At 38.7% G+C, this 15,224-nt stretch overlaps 1 protein-coding gene across 3 annotated transcripts in view; it reads left to right on the top strand.

The window, feature by feature from the left end:
* The window catches only part of SLC28A3 (solute carrier family 28 member 3), a 43,366-nt gene that overhangs the window by 22,418 nt on the left and 5,724 nt on the right, over positions 1-15,224 (top strand). For 2 of the 3 annotated variants that reach the window (XM_084505139.1, XM_084505137.1), the window contains exons 8-14: positions 455-532; positions 5,812-5,892; positions 6,936-7,016; positions 8,099-8,224; positions 9,499-9,629; positions 10,953-11,121; positions 12,898-13,095. In XM_084505139.1, coding sequence (XP_084361265.1) covers positions 455-532; positions 5,812-5,892; positions 6,936-7,016; positions 8,099-8,224; positions 9,499-9,629; positions 10,953-11,121; positions 12,898-13,095 — 864 coding nt within the window. The remainder of the gene's footprint in view (positions 1-454; positions 533-5,811; positions 5,893-6,935; positions 7,017-8,098; positions 8,225-9,498; positions 9,630-10,952; positions 11,122-12,897; positions 13,096-15,224) is intronic. The other variant, XM_084505138.1, reaches the window with a different exon arrangement.

The raw sequence follows: 15,224 nt of genomic DNA, 5'->3' as shown, positions 1-15,224 counted from the left end.
TCTTTTATGACAGCTTTTGGCTACTCTTTTCACAACTCACGAGTTCAACTGTTAAATTTAAACTGTAATTTATTGTACATATTAACATTAAGGGAGTATAGAAATACTCCATAATATCAAGATTAAAAAATTCAGTTTTATTTTATTATAGTTTATTGCCTTTATTTTTTTGGGTGCAACAGGAAAACTTGCACCGTGCTGTTCATCTATACAGTTTGAAATAATCTGCATTCATAGAAGAACAGAGCAGAGACCCCTGATTCAGCCAGACACAGTCAGTTAAGCCTGTACCCATAAAGAGCAGAGCACAAGCTCCTCGGACCTCACCTGATAGCTGCGGGAAGACCAGCAATATTTGCATAATTTTTATCTTGGAGATGGACTAGCAATATTTGCATATTTTTTATCATGGACATGGAGCCTATGACTAATTTCATTTGCTTTCTCTTTGTAGACTTTTTTGGAGTACTCTGACACAGGTGCTAAGTTTGTGTTTGGTGAAAAGTATACAGATCATTTATTTGCTTTTAAGGTAAGGAAGCTTTTATATATACTATATAGACAGGCAACAGAGAAAGGAAGCGTATGTTTGGGAAATATATATCTTCTGATACCAGTGCAGTAACCATACAGATCAGCTAAGAGGAAAACTCTTCCTTATTCTACTCTGAATAGATATTGTGGGAACCTTCCATATCAGGGATTGTAGTGATAGGACAAGGAGTAATGGTTTTAAACTAAAGTAGGGTAGATTTAGAATAGAAATTCTTTAATCTGAGGGTGGTGAGGCGCAGGAACAGGTTGCCCAGAGAAGATGTGGATGTCCCACCCCTGCGAGTGTTTAAAGCCAGGTTAGAAGGGGCTTTGAGCAAGCTGGACTAGTGGGAGGTATCCCTGCCCATGGCAGGGGGGTTGGAACTGGATGATCTTTATGGTCCCTTCCAACCCAAACCACTCTGTGATTTTGTGATTCTATGATAAAGCCCTTCATTTATTGCCAGGCACTGAGTGAGGTTACACGTGTTTAGTACAGTTACAGCAACTTATATTACAAGTATACAAGACTCTGGAACATGCTTCTACAAGGACTCCTCCCTGGTCCTGCTGAAACAAATATTATCTCAAGCCTATCTTTCCTCCCCCCTCCACAAGTAAAGTTGCTATACTATGTTATGTTGTTATGTTGTCCTATCCTAAAGTGCTGTGTAGACCACTGCCTCACAGACCTCGCTCCTGTAGAAGTGGAGAGCCTCCTTGTATCCATATACTAAGTAGAAGTGGCCCATGCATAAGCACAAAGAATTGCATTGAGTCATGTCTGGCATTCATGTGATCCCATGGAGATTCCCCTGCTCTCCCTTAGAATTTGTAGGGAAAATGCTGTAAAACATCTCTATGTTCTTCACCATGTAACGGGATGATGTCTGGTTTTGTTCCCACATAGAGTCCATGCCATGGCACTTACTAGTCTGGAATCAAGAACATTTATATGTTCAAAACAACATCAACAACAACAAAAACAATGCAGAATGTATAAGGACTCTATTAGGGACCATTCCTCTGATCAGACAGAGACTGCTGTCATGAACTTCAGATGTCTGACCATGGGCTTACAAAATTACCTCTTTCTTGCCTGAATGTGGTACTCCAAACTAGATATAGACTTAGCACTATCACTTCTTAAGAATAATAATAATTTTTAAAATGTTATCTATAAAATATGCTGTTATTAAGAATACTCATAATAATTTAACAGGAAAAAAAAAAAAAAAAAGAAGCATTTCAGCAAGGAATAGAAATTACATTTTAATTACAGTATTTTCTCTTCCTTTTGTTTCACTTTTCAGTCTTTTCTCACCTGTACTCTATTAAGCAGTCAAATGGCAACTTGCATTCATGATTACATATTTTGGGTGTGAAATGATTTTATCCCTAACCCCAACCCAAATGCTATTGTCCTGTGTTTCTGCACAGTGCATTCTGAATATGATTTTTCAAGTTAATTTTATAATGTTTCTGAGATGATGCAAAACATTTTGCTGACTAAAGCCATAACTATCGACCAGACTGTCAAAAGTTTGCTTCCATGTATGCAAACATCCACTAGTTTTACTGTATGTGGAGTTTCTAGAAGATGATAACAAGCACAAAAAAAAAAAAAAAGGAGTTGATTTTCAGAGCTGCATATGTCTTGGTATAGGAATATATACAGTAAACAGAGTGGCAGATAAACACATCGCATGACAAAACATCCTCCATCCTCTAATTCTGTAGGAAGAGATTTCTGTCTTTCTACAATGGTCATGAGTGACAGCCAGCCTATTATCTCTTGAAACACTTGTCACTTTTTTAGACATTAAGATGGTCAAAAATACTTTTGTGTCTTTCAAATATTTTATCAAATCTGCATATAGTGCTGAGCTGACCAGATTTTGACCCATGATTATTCCGAAGTGTGTTCAAAAAATGAAACGTCTCAATCTTGGCTTAGCTCAGGAGAGGGAGTAAACAAGTAACAGTACCTCTTTGCAGAAAGCTATCAGAGCCCAATCATATCCATATTGCATCCTTAGAAATAAGCAGAGACACCTCAGTTTTCTGCTGTGTTAGATGCATGCGGCTTCCAGAGTAGACATATCCCCCGCAGGCATTCTGGCAAGTCCCTCTACAGCCTTTGTGCCTTTTAGTCACAGAAACACTAATTAGTCATAGTCATTAGGGTTTTTCACATGCATGTTTGTGTATGCAGATGCAGAGTTTCAGAGTTCTGAAAAAACTTGCCCACATAAACAAGCTAATGCACATTGTTTTACTGTAAGAAAAAATACTCTGAACTAGCAGAAACACTCTTTTAGGTCTATTACTAAGTCTGGTGAGTGCGATCACACAAAGTTTCTCTTGCGTTTATCACACTTGAGTAGTCAAGTAGTTGGACAATACCTTAATATTGAGTCATCTCCTCTGTTGACTACAAAAGGCAAGGTTTGCTTCAAGAAGCAGGGAGTTAGGCTTCTAAGCCTAACTTCCTAGTGAGATTAGCATGCCATATAAATGTAATTCTAAGGAGATCTTTCATATCAGTTCTCAATGGAAATATAATGGGATTTTTCACAGTGCTCATTAAATTTATTCATTATTACATTTTTCATTTAACCAACAAATGAAACACAGCTAATTACAAATAATATTGCACCAGTACCTCCCCTTGCCATGCAGGTATTCTTACATACACAATGTATGTAGATGTCCCATAGTTAGAGAGGGAAGTTGTTCTTAGATTCCATGCCTAAGGCCATGAGAAGGAACCATCTGATGTTATTGATGCCATGACTCTTACTCTCCTCCTTTGGGCACTGCAACAAGGAGGAGGGGTTTGGCCTCCTCTCACAGATAACTTGCGAAGGATGAGGAATGGGCTCAAGTTGCTCCAGAGAAAGTTGAGGTTGGAAATTAGGAGACATTTCTTCTCAGAAAGGGTAGTCAGGCATTGGAGGCCAGGGAGGTGGTGGTGTCACCATCCCTGGGGGTGTTTAAGGAAAGGTTGGACATGGTGCTTAGGGATATGGTTTAATGGGTAATATTAGTGGTAGGTGGACAGTTGGACTAGATGATCGTGGAGGTTTTTTCCAACCTTAATGATTCTATGAGGGAGAGGATGGTGAGCAACACAGGATGTTCCTTCCCCCTCTGTTCTCCAACTCTCATCCAATCTGCAATATGCAGTCCCACATAGGCCCAGACTGAAAGTGACATTTCTCCTTCTCTCACTCTCAGGGAGAGAGGAACCATACAGACATGGGACCAGAGGAGTTTTCTTGAGGTTGTTCTGTCCTTTCTCCCAAGTTTCAAAACCACCGACTTAACATTTCAGTGTATTAGTACAGCAGGGTGCCTTTCTGCAAAACAGTTCATGTGGTTTGGGTTTTTTTTTGTTGTTTGTTTTGTTTTCAGTTGTTAAGTTGTTAAGTGTTTTTCATTACATTTATGTCTGCAGGCAGTGCAATTGAAAACCCACTGCTATGCAACGGATTGCAAGTAGTTTATTTCCATTCTGCTTATTTTAGAGTAATGGTTTGCATATACTTTTTTCCCTGTCACTTTGTTATGACCTAGATAAATGCTAGCCTGGTTGTGACAGATCATTGCAACAATTATTTACCTGTTAAATGGTTGCTACTATTTTCTGATGAAGACATAACATAATAGATACCACATTAAGTCATTGGGAATTCAGGCAGGAGAGTTTACTTCCAAAGTAGTCCCCAGCTTCTTTATGCAGTGAAGGCAGATATTAAAAAAAAAAAAAAAAAAACTCCCTGTTTCATAAAAACTAATGCTACATCCAGAACTGCCTGCAACTCAAAAATGGAAAAGCATCTTTTAGAGTTATCTAAGCTATTTTCAGAGGAAAGTGCACAAGAAGTGAGGCAGAGGGATGCTGGCTGTCACCCAGCACAGACAGAACATTGTCTCCTCACTCCTTCAGCTAGAAATGTACATACCATGGTAGCATCCATTCAGAGTGAAAGACACTTGACTTATGATTTTTACCATCCAATATATACAGCTGACCTTTGATCATCTAAACTGAGTCTCCAGAGTTTTATCAAAATTGTTGTTTGTATTAACTTTTCTCTAGAAAGGAACAGCATTAATTTACCAGCAAGTTCTGAACAAACTATGCATTTTGTTCTTTCTTGTTCTGTTCACTTCTTTTATTTATGATGTATTATGACCTTGGTTGAACATACATAAAAGCTTATTATTTCTAATAGTGCTGTTTTAGCTATAACAAACTTGTCTGCCTAATTCTGGACCTTTCTGGGGGATATTTCTTCCTGTTACATACAAAATGCTGAGCTCCTACACGTTTAACATACTTGAAAACCAAGTGATACTAGTTTTATTCAGTATGAAAAACTAACACAGTTAATAACCTGTCACACAGTGGGTTAGGCATTGTTGGAATTATTTTAAGTCATATTTAAGGAAAATGTTCTTCCTTCAGTCTCAGCTGAAGGACAGATACTTAGAGACTCCTTGTATTTAAAAAGTGTACACCTGTGAATTTGTTTTTGTGTAGACTGTGTCTGCATTCACAATTACAGAGTTCTTGAATGTACCCCATTGTCATTACACTGTCATATAATGTTATTAATAGCACTGAATAACAAAGGAAAGAGGATTTTGATATAGTGTGTTATTAGGAAGCAGCTACACTGTTTGAGCTTTCTAAGGAAGCTGTCCTTGATTCTGGGAAATAAGTCAGTTACAGTCTCCATCAGAATCTCCCCATCTTCTGATGGATTTGTCACCCAGTGTTTATATAGCACTCTAAAAAGTTTTATGTTTTTTGTTTGTTTGTTTGTTTGTTTGTTTTTTAACACACACACGGAAGCTGACTTCTGAATTCTATGCTACAGTCCCACTGTACATATTTCGTGGTTTTCAAAGTCTACAGATGTACATATCCAAGTCTTTGTAGATGCCAGTGCCCAGTAGTTGTTTGAGCTGTCTCAAACATAGCTATCAACAAATGTGTATCATATTAAACCAGACTGTTTCAAAACTATTGCTGTCATATCAGAGAACTAAACAGATACATAAAAAACAATTCCAGCACAAACACACACAAAAAGTCTAGAAAGTTAAAAGTTTTACAGCATAAGTGTAAGCTTAATGATCAGTTTTCAAGACCTCTAAGTGTATCTTAAAAAACATGAACATCTTTTTCAAAAATTAAGTGACCTACAGAATCAAGGACAGAAAAACCACTCTCGAAGTGTTAATGATTTTGTGTTTCTAAATCAGGTCCTGCCAATTGTGGTTTTCTTCAGCACAGTAATGTCTATGCTGTATCACCTCGGAATCATGCAATGGCTCGTTGGAAAGGTAGGAATAGTCACCAGTAGATTCTCATTTGCCTACTACAGGACACCTCTTAAACACATGTAACACTGGCCCTGTCCAAGCTGTTCTGGAATGGACATGTGGGAGGTAGTTTATTTTTAACCTAGAAATAGTTTTGAATGTTACAGCCACAAAATCCTAACTGACATCATCTAGAATGCTTTCTTCCACCAGCATGGTCTTATTGTTAATATCACAGTAGTTGTTAGGTTTTAAATCTTCCTTCCATCCTTCCATCCATCTGCCCCATGTCCATTCCCCAAAATGTATGATTGCAGTTAGACCACAGCCAGTGGATTGTTGCCTACTGCTAAGCATTGCAGAAGCAATTGCAAGCACTTCCCTGTCACAGATCCCCAGAGAACTTGTGTCTCTGACTAAGATCAGCAGATGTTTCCTCACCTCATTCTTTAAGTGTTCATTTCAGTCAGGTCCTAGGTCCAGTGTCAGTGTCCAACAGCGTAATAGCAAGTCTACAAATAGTCTTTCTGCCCTGTCTGCCCAAAGAACTTAGCAGATGAGGGAAAAAATCTTTTTGTATGGTAGTGGTTAAAGCATATTTCTAGATAAACTTCAAAAGTCCTTTGACCTTCTCATTCCAAGGATTGTTACATTATCACCACAAACCTAACCTAGCTGAAATACCATGTGCTAAAATTTCTAATATGTATTTTGAGCCTTAATAAAATTTTACATATTCTCCCTGTATATGATCAAAGTCCCTATGGACAGGCATATAAGTAATAAGGACACATTAAAATATCTGCTTCTAGTAACTCAGTTCCATGTTCAGGAGGAGCCTGGGGTCTTTCAGAATTGTACTCTCAATTCTTTTAAATCATTATTCCTCTGTCTTATTTAAGCATGCTACTATTATATGAATGGACAATATCTTGGTGTTGGAATCATTAACTCGGGAAATATTTTAAGGCGTCTCAGAACTCTGACATTGACGTGATTAATTCAAGAAGTACATTTATTAGGCAGACCAATGTCTCCTTTTTTTTCTTTTTTAATAACTTTAGGTTGGCTGGATAATGCACATTTTTATGGGGACAACTCCTGTTGAGTCTTTTGTAGCTGCTGGTAACATATTTGTGGGACAGGTGAGTTGAAGCATAGAAAAACATACTAGTATAGGATTCCTGATTATTGTGAAAGAAGCTCAGCAAGCATCTGTGTATAAAAACAATAATCCTCATTTCATATGAAGTAAGGACTACAGTACAGAGTGACTGGTGGTTGATTTCCAGAAAGACTGAATTCTGCTAAGTGTTGGCGGTGATACACAATGGGGCAGGTTTTGGGAACCGTATCTCTTCCCAACAGAAATTTAAGCATAAATATAGGTGATAGATCTCCCTTAAAATGACTACAAGACTACTCCAAGGCTATGAAAAAATATATATTTTTTTTTTTTCAAATAAGAAGGAAAAGGCAAATAGGAAGAAAAGAACTTTCATGAGGTAGGCAAGGGCAGAAAGACAGATAATTCAGAAAAAAATAAGATCCAGGCTTGGCTTTGCAAGGCCTTAGACAGGAAAGCATGAGACAGACTAATTTCCCAACTAATGGGAAAATCCAATAAAACAACACTACAGCAGTGTCTGTGCCCATCTTCAAAACACTGGGAAAAGATCACCAAGTAGTGTCCAAGCACAGAAACAATGCTAACACATGATAGTTATTTTGCAGCAGTGCCCCACTGTTTAGTACTTCTTACAGACTTAAACCAGTATGTCCATATTATACTACCCCCAGGATGTGCTCACACACATACCAGAGGACTCAGAGCTTTAACCTGAGTCCAACCTATAAATACTGGTTGGTATGCATGTTTCACATGACATACAGGTTTAACTGCAGCTCAGACCCATGGCTGTTTCTAACTCATTCAAAACTGGGTTGGGATTTCCTGACAATTCCACTAGGTTTGGGGGAGACTTTAAAACAACAAGAACTATCTACAGACGAGATGGATGTTGGTACAATTTTCCCTCTTGGGGAAAAAAAAAAAAAAAAAAAAAAAAAAAATTATATTCAGAGCATTCATTAGCACAAAGATTAACTAGTAAAAAACACCTAGGAATGTGCAATGCAGCCACTGATTTTCCTGACCTGTTAATAAGAGAAACCTCTGAAGATTTATTAGGTGGTTCTTCATTTGTTGGTTGTTTTTCACTTCCAGACAGAGTCTCCTCTCCTGGTAAGGCCCTACTTACCATACATCACCAAATCTGAACTCCATGCAGTCATGACAGCAGGATTCTCCACTATTGCTGGAAGTGTCTTAGGTGCATATATTTCTTTTGGGGTAAGAAAAGGAAGAAGAACTGAAAAATACATTTTCTGTCTTAAATCATGCAAGTATAGAAGCCTAGGTAAAATGCTGGCAGGGATCCACACGTCATTCCTTTTATTTTTATTTTTATTTTATTTTTTGTTTAATTTTTTAGTTTTGTTTTATTTTATATTCCTGGATTTTATATATATATATAATAATTTATATATATAATTTATATATATATATATATATGTTGGTTTTTTTTTTAAGGAATTAACCACAAAAAATTCCCTGTCTCCTGACGGTAAAAAAAGACATCAAGACCTGATCTTAAGTATCATGAACTTCTACCTAAGTAGTACAGAGTCTTCTTGCCATAGCTGCAATGAAGTTACTAATTTGTGTACTTTACTACAGTCCAGATGAACTAACATGGAATGTGCTAATGGAGCAATGCCTGCAGCAGTGATATTGATTATGTCCTTCAGGAATGGATGCTAGGCATACAAGCCTAAAGAGTCCACTTGTGACTGAGGTTCCAGTAATGCTGTGCAAACACAAGTAGGAAATGTCTTGTCTGCCAAGGGGCTGATAGCACAACATTAGACAGAAAAAACAGAGTTGAAGATATGATTTATGATCAGAGTCATCAGGGGATGGTTAATGAACATTCAATATCTGGATAAAATACAGTGGAGAGGCAGAGGCAAGAAGGCAGGGTTGTCTGAAAAGACAAAGTAAAACAAGAAGAGGAGAGATGGAAATACTGCAAAAGTTAGGCAAGAGGAAGTTTTATGTAGAAATTTGTGGAAAAAGGGTGAAAGGGTAATAGAGGAAATTATGTTAGGCCCTGTATTTTTTATAAAACACAACTTCAAGTGACAAAAACAATTTTCTGCCAGTGAGGGGCATAGTTTAGGGGAAGGCTGGCTCTCACTCATCCACTCCACTATTGCTACACCCCAGATCTGGCTTTTTTTTTTTGGTCTCCTCCATGGATCTTGCTTTCTTGTTTCTTTGTTTCTTTATTTTGATCTTTGCTTTGCCACTAGATGAGGGAGAAGCAGCTTACCTCTTGGAGCAATTACTCTTTACTTTTAACATCTTAGATTCTTCCTGTCTCCAATTAGCTCTGTCCTATATTGCTCATTTTATTTTTTTCCCTATGAGTAATGTGATCTTTTTAATGACCCCTTGTAGAAAATTATCCAAACTTTTAAAGATTTTTCTTGCTTTTTACATGTTTGCTTATGATGTTCATGATGCAGTTATTACAGCATGTTTTCTGTCACCTGAAATTCTAGATTTCTGCCTCTCACCTACTGACTGCTTCTGTCATGTCAGCACCAGCATCATTAGCCACCTCCAAACTATTCTGGCCAGAAACTGAAAAGCCTCAAGTAACTTTGAAGAGTGACCTTAAAATGGCAAAAAGGTAAGCTGAAATAGACTAGTTAATAGTGATACTCATGCAAAAATGAGATTTAGAAGAATAACTAAGGTTTGGGGGCAGCACATGGTAGGTGTGAAGGTAATTAATTACACTGTACACTAAACTAATAGTTTCTGTATTCAAGTGCAGCGTGCCCTGCTACACCTGTGTGAAGGGACCACCATTCACTGGGGCAGGCACAGAGCTGTCATGGAAGAGGGCTGGACAATAAACTCTTCAAAGAGCAAAAGAAATTCCTGCCCAACGTGAACCACCAAAAGATGTTCCTAGTTGCTCTTTGCTTTGCAACAAATCTGTAAATACAAGCAAACAAAAACAAAGGTGGAGAAACTGATGCTTTCAGTAATGGCAGCAGCAAATATTGCTCATCTGCAGGGAGACTTGCTTGCCTCAGAGCTGACAAAGTAGAAAGGCTTGTGAGAAGCTGCTCTTTATCAGCCTGGGGCATCTCTGCAAGGGCTGCCTCAAGAAGAGTAGTGCCCACTCCCCCATCCCAGCAGTGCCTCAGGCAGTTGCAGCACACTGGTCTGATCCAGAGCCTGCCCGACGGCTGCATCCCTGCCCCAACTGTGCCAGAATTTGTCCTCAAGGAACTAAAGGCACACCCTCCTAGTGGCTCCCAAGAGTATACAGGCCAGAATCTACTCCCCCTAGTCATTAAAGAGTAGGTTTAGATTAGATATTCAAAAGAAGTTCTTTACTATGGGAGTGGTAATATGGGAGAGGCACTGGAACAGTTTGCCCAGAGAAGTAGTGATTCCCCATCCTTTGAAGTGTTTAAAGCCAGGTTGGATGGGGCTTTTAGCAACCTGGTCTAGTGGAAGGTGTCCCTGAAGGGGAGTTGGAACTGGATGGGTCCCATCCAACCCAAACCATTCTGTGATTCTATGGTTACGGAATTTAATTTCTAATCACATCAACGTTACTTTTAGTTCCATTATTTGATCTTGAATTACAAACTGTTCATATTTTGTTACAAAATGCCGCAAAACAAATGTTTTTAGGACAAGAGGGAATGGCCCCAAGTTGTGCCAGGCCAAGAGAGGTTTAGGTTGGATATTAGGAGAAATTTCTTCTCAGAAAGAGCAGTCACTCATTGGAATGGGTTGCCCAGGTTAGTGGTGGCATCACCATCCCTGGGGGTGGTTAAAGAAAAGTTGGATGTAGTGCTCAGGGACGTGGTTTAGTGGGTGATATTGGTGGCTGGGGGACGGTTGGACCAGATGATCTTGGAGGTCTTTGGTCTTGGAGGTCAACCTTAATGATTCTGTGATTCACACACTGGTTTTGTTTTCACTGATAAAGTGAATCAAAGAACCTGCTTGAGGCAGCCAGTCAAGGTGCATCTAGCTCCATTCTGCTGGTGGCAAACATCGCTGTGAACCTGATCTCCTTCCTTGCCCTGCTGGCTTTCATTGACTCAGCTCTCTCTTGGGTGGGCAACCTGTTTGACTATCCACAGCTGAATTTCGAGGTATGGTCTTCAGGTCATTAATTCAGCCTATATACATACATAACTTGCCTTTCTCAAATTAAGTGTCTGCATGGTTTGCTGTTGTTGTTTGTTTGTTTGTTTTAATTTTATTTGTAATATGATCTAAAACTTTATATTTTTGTGTGCATGTTCTTTAAAAAAATGTCTTTACAGCCATTTACAGCCAAAGGAGAAAATTGTTGCCATGTATGTATTTCTGTATCCATTAGTCCACGTAGTTTCCCTCTGGGTTGTTCTTGATAACCAGCAGAGTACTTTTACCAAGCGTTGTATGCTAATGCCCACCCCCTCTGACTTGGCAACATCTCAGATTTGACACTTGCTAAGCCACTAACATCTCTTTCTGCTAAACATTAAAGTGTCTTTAGCTTCAGATAGCCACATCAAGTCCTTAATGCTCACTGACTTCATCTAGATAAGGACAATGGGACAAGGCTGAACTTGTCTGAACCCATGCTTACTCAATATTGCTCAGTTTTCAGTGTAATTATATTGTAAAACTGCACCCAAATCAGTCAGCTGAGCAAACAGCTTTAAACAGAACTTGTTTTTTAACTTAGGTTAATACATCTTTTTGACCCAATCAAACTATCTTGTTTCAGTGGATTTGAGCTATTTGTTTTGCAACCTCCTGATAAAAGGGCAGTGTGAAACATGGATATAGCACTGTAATGCAAGTGTTGGAGAAGTCTATAGACACTCACAGCGGATATTGATTCAGCAATATTAAGATGCTACCCTACTCAGCTGCCACCACACTAGGCACCCACAGCAGAGGAAAGACACATTTATGCATACCTCAGCCATATTCATTGAAAGGGTGGTATTTTAATAACTGCTGGATGGAGCAGGATTTGGATGAATTGGTAACCCACAAGGAGATGCAACCCATAGACATGTTGCGTTCAGCCATCCCTTCAGAGACACACTAACATTTGTTATGTTCAGTTCCATTGCTGGATTAGGTCTAGCTGGGGACCTTAAGTTTAGGCTGATTTTGTGGGACTATGTTGTGGACATACTGACTTGCTGAGTATTTCTGTCCTTAACAGGAAAGGAAGAAGTTTGTGTGGGATCATTCTTTCTGGGGGCAGAGAAAACAATGAGAAATAGTAATTGCTCAAACACTTCAGTTAAATTCACAAGAGACCATCTGACCAAACCTTTTCACCACTGGATGTATTTTCTTTCATATATAAAAATAGCCTATAGTGGGATATGCTATTTATTTCTCTTGCATAGGTTTTATGCTAGGAAAAAAAAAAACATATACCTCTAATTATCTTAGGAATACAGCTTTTCTGCCGAGTCAAGCCCTTTGTGTACACCAGTTGAAGTTCAATAACATGATTATTAAAGCCTGTTCATTGATAGACTTGATTTAATTAGCACATGAACTGGATTTCTCTTTTCTCATATTGCTCTTTTAACTCAGTCCTCAGTTTGCTTCAAACAGTGTCCAATCTGAAAGAAAAAAAGGCAAGAAAACTTCTGTTTTATTTTAAGTGTAAAATTAAGGATATACCGGATTACTTTGTTAGATCTAGATTTTCTGTTTGTTTTCAAATTGCTCAAGCATACCTGCTTATTAAAAATTCCCAGTCTCATGGATGTGTTGGCAGTAAGAGATCAATACCAATGTTCCTGTGCTGAAATAAAACCATCCTTATTTTAAATTTCAAGAATTTATCATTGGCCATTGTTCATTGACCAATCATGCCTTTTGACCACCCCTTTGTCTTATATATTTTTCAGAACATTTGTTCATATATCTTCATGCCATTCTCCTTCATGATGGGAGTAGATTGGGAAGACAGCTTTATTGTTGGTGGACTCCTAGGTTACAAAACTTTCTTCAATGAATTTGTGGCATACGAACGCCTCTCAAAACTGATTAACAACAGAGAAAAGGGTGGGAGCATGTACATTAATGGTGTGAAACAGTATATGACTGTAAGTAACATTTTTTATTCTGGAGATTTATTGGATCTAATTATTTTCTGCTGTGAGTCAACTGGCATTATAATAAGGTCACAGAGGGATAATGGCAGCATATTAAAATGTATCTTTCAGCAACAGTTTTCAGCAAGAGTTTAATTATTAAAATACAGCATTGCCCTGTGAGGCTGCCATGACTGTCGTCACCCTAGATATCTCTAACAAACATAGCAAAGAAAGATACAGACTTTGGTAAGGGGAGTTTTGAGGAATGTTCACTGTCCCACAGAACAGTGCACTAATGACCAAGTCTGTCTTCAAGGTTTCTTTTTAACTCATTCTTAACTAGAACTTCCCTATGAGATACTCTCCTATGAAAATCCTGGGCATGAACTAGAGGATATTGCTGTCCACAGAGGTTTACCCAAGCCTCATGTTTCAGGAAAAGCATCCAGATAGCTCTAGCTTTTAAGATATTATTTAAGATACCTTTTAAGATATTATTGACACTTCGTGGTCCATGGCACACCTGTGATTGAAGTTATTGTCCTCTGTGCAGAAGGCAGTAGTACAAAACGTGTATTACATGGTGTACACCTCCCCTGCCACACTGAGCCCAGCCAGTTTGTTTCAATTGCCAATGAAGGTTAGTATGAACAAGGACTTCCAGCTGAAGCCTGAGCCCAGGTGTCCTTCACACGTCCACCTGGATTCACCCAACAGGATACCTAATTTCTACTACAATTCACTGAAGAAGAAACCTCACTGAGGATGGCAACACAAGGGGTATCTCAGGTGTGTGCATGAGGGCAAAGAACACATGGGGATCAAGGCTGACTTTGTCAGCTGTGACTCTTACATCTCCACTTGGCAGTTCTAGCTGCTACCCCATCTGGCCTCACCATGCAGACTCTGCCAAATCTGTTCTCGCTCTAAGCACTATGATACTTAGATTTGCAACTGGATTGGCCTTTGCTATTCAAATCAAGGTAAGTTGTGGCTATAGAGAACCCCTGCTTAGGAAGCATCCTTATGTACAACCTTTAATCTTCATTTTATCTAGTATGGTGATGTGGATACCTGCCCTATGTACAAACCAAAACCGTGTTCCTGACCACTTGCATTCCTTATTACTGGAATGTATTTTACAAATGGAGGTAGAAAGCCAGGAAGTTCAAATACACTTTTGCAAAAGTACCCATTGCCAGTGGTAGGACCCTGAGCTAGACAGACCTTTGATCAGCTCCAATATAGTCATGTCATGTTCTACAAGGGGAATATAGCTCTCAACTAAATAAATGCTTAGAGTTTTTTTTTTTCTTTTTAATCTTGAAGTCAGCTTTTTCTGAGTCAGATCCCACCACCTGTATTTTAATTTTTTTTTCCTCAGTGAAATACCTACAAAGAGCTGTGTTAGCTTCTGTGGTAAAAAGCTCTGACATGCAAAAATAATTTTGATTCATAACACTTGTAAAAATTGCGAAATAACCACTTTAGCTATGGCACAAGAGTCCATCTGAGAGTAGCTTGGCTTCCAGTTTTAATGTCTGTTCAGTTTCAGAACTCCCTAATACATCCAGTCACAGATATTCCATCAGAGAAAGCGAACAATCAGTATTCTCAACTACCTCACCTGAGTCAGTAATAACAAGTCTTCTTGTTTTCTGAGCTAGGAGAATGCAAGTGAAAGCAGAGAAATCATCAAACACAAAGCCTTTTCTAGGAAAAGCAGGTAGAGTGTGCACTTGAAAAGCATTTTCCTGCATATATGCAGACTGATTGAAAATGTCTGCAAATTGGTTTTCATAAAACAGGAAGGGAAACAGAGAAATTGATAAATAGGAAACCTACTAGAACACTCACTCAGCTGTCTTTAGCTTGCACTTAAAATACAGAAAATAGGAGTTCAAAGCTGCCTGGGGGCAAAAATCCATTTTCTGAGAGATGTTGCATCTCTTCCCAAAATGTCTGAACTATGTTTGTCTATATGTTTGTAACCTGATTTCACCCAAAGTCATTCTGTGTCCTGTGGGGGGTAGGAATGTGGGGGGCAGACGAAGGGTAACCTATATTGTGCCCTGAGGTCCAGAATAAGCTGGTGTTGCCCAAGGGAAAGAAAGTGGCTGAAATCAGGAACCAAATAA

This window comes from Aythya ferina (assembly GCF_964211825.1).
Source record: "Aythya ferina genome assembly, chromosome: Z".
Lineage (NCBI taxonomy): Eukaryota > Metazoa > Chordata > Aves > Anseriformes > Anatidae > Aythya > Aythya ferina.
This window is presented reverse-complemented; position numbering and strand designations above follow the sequence as displayed.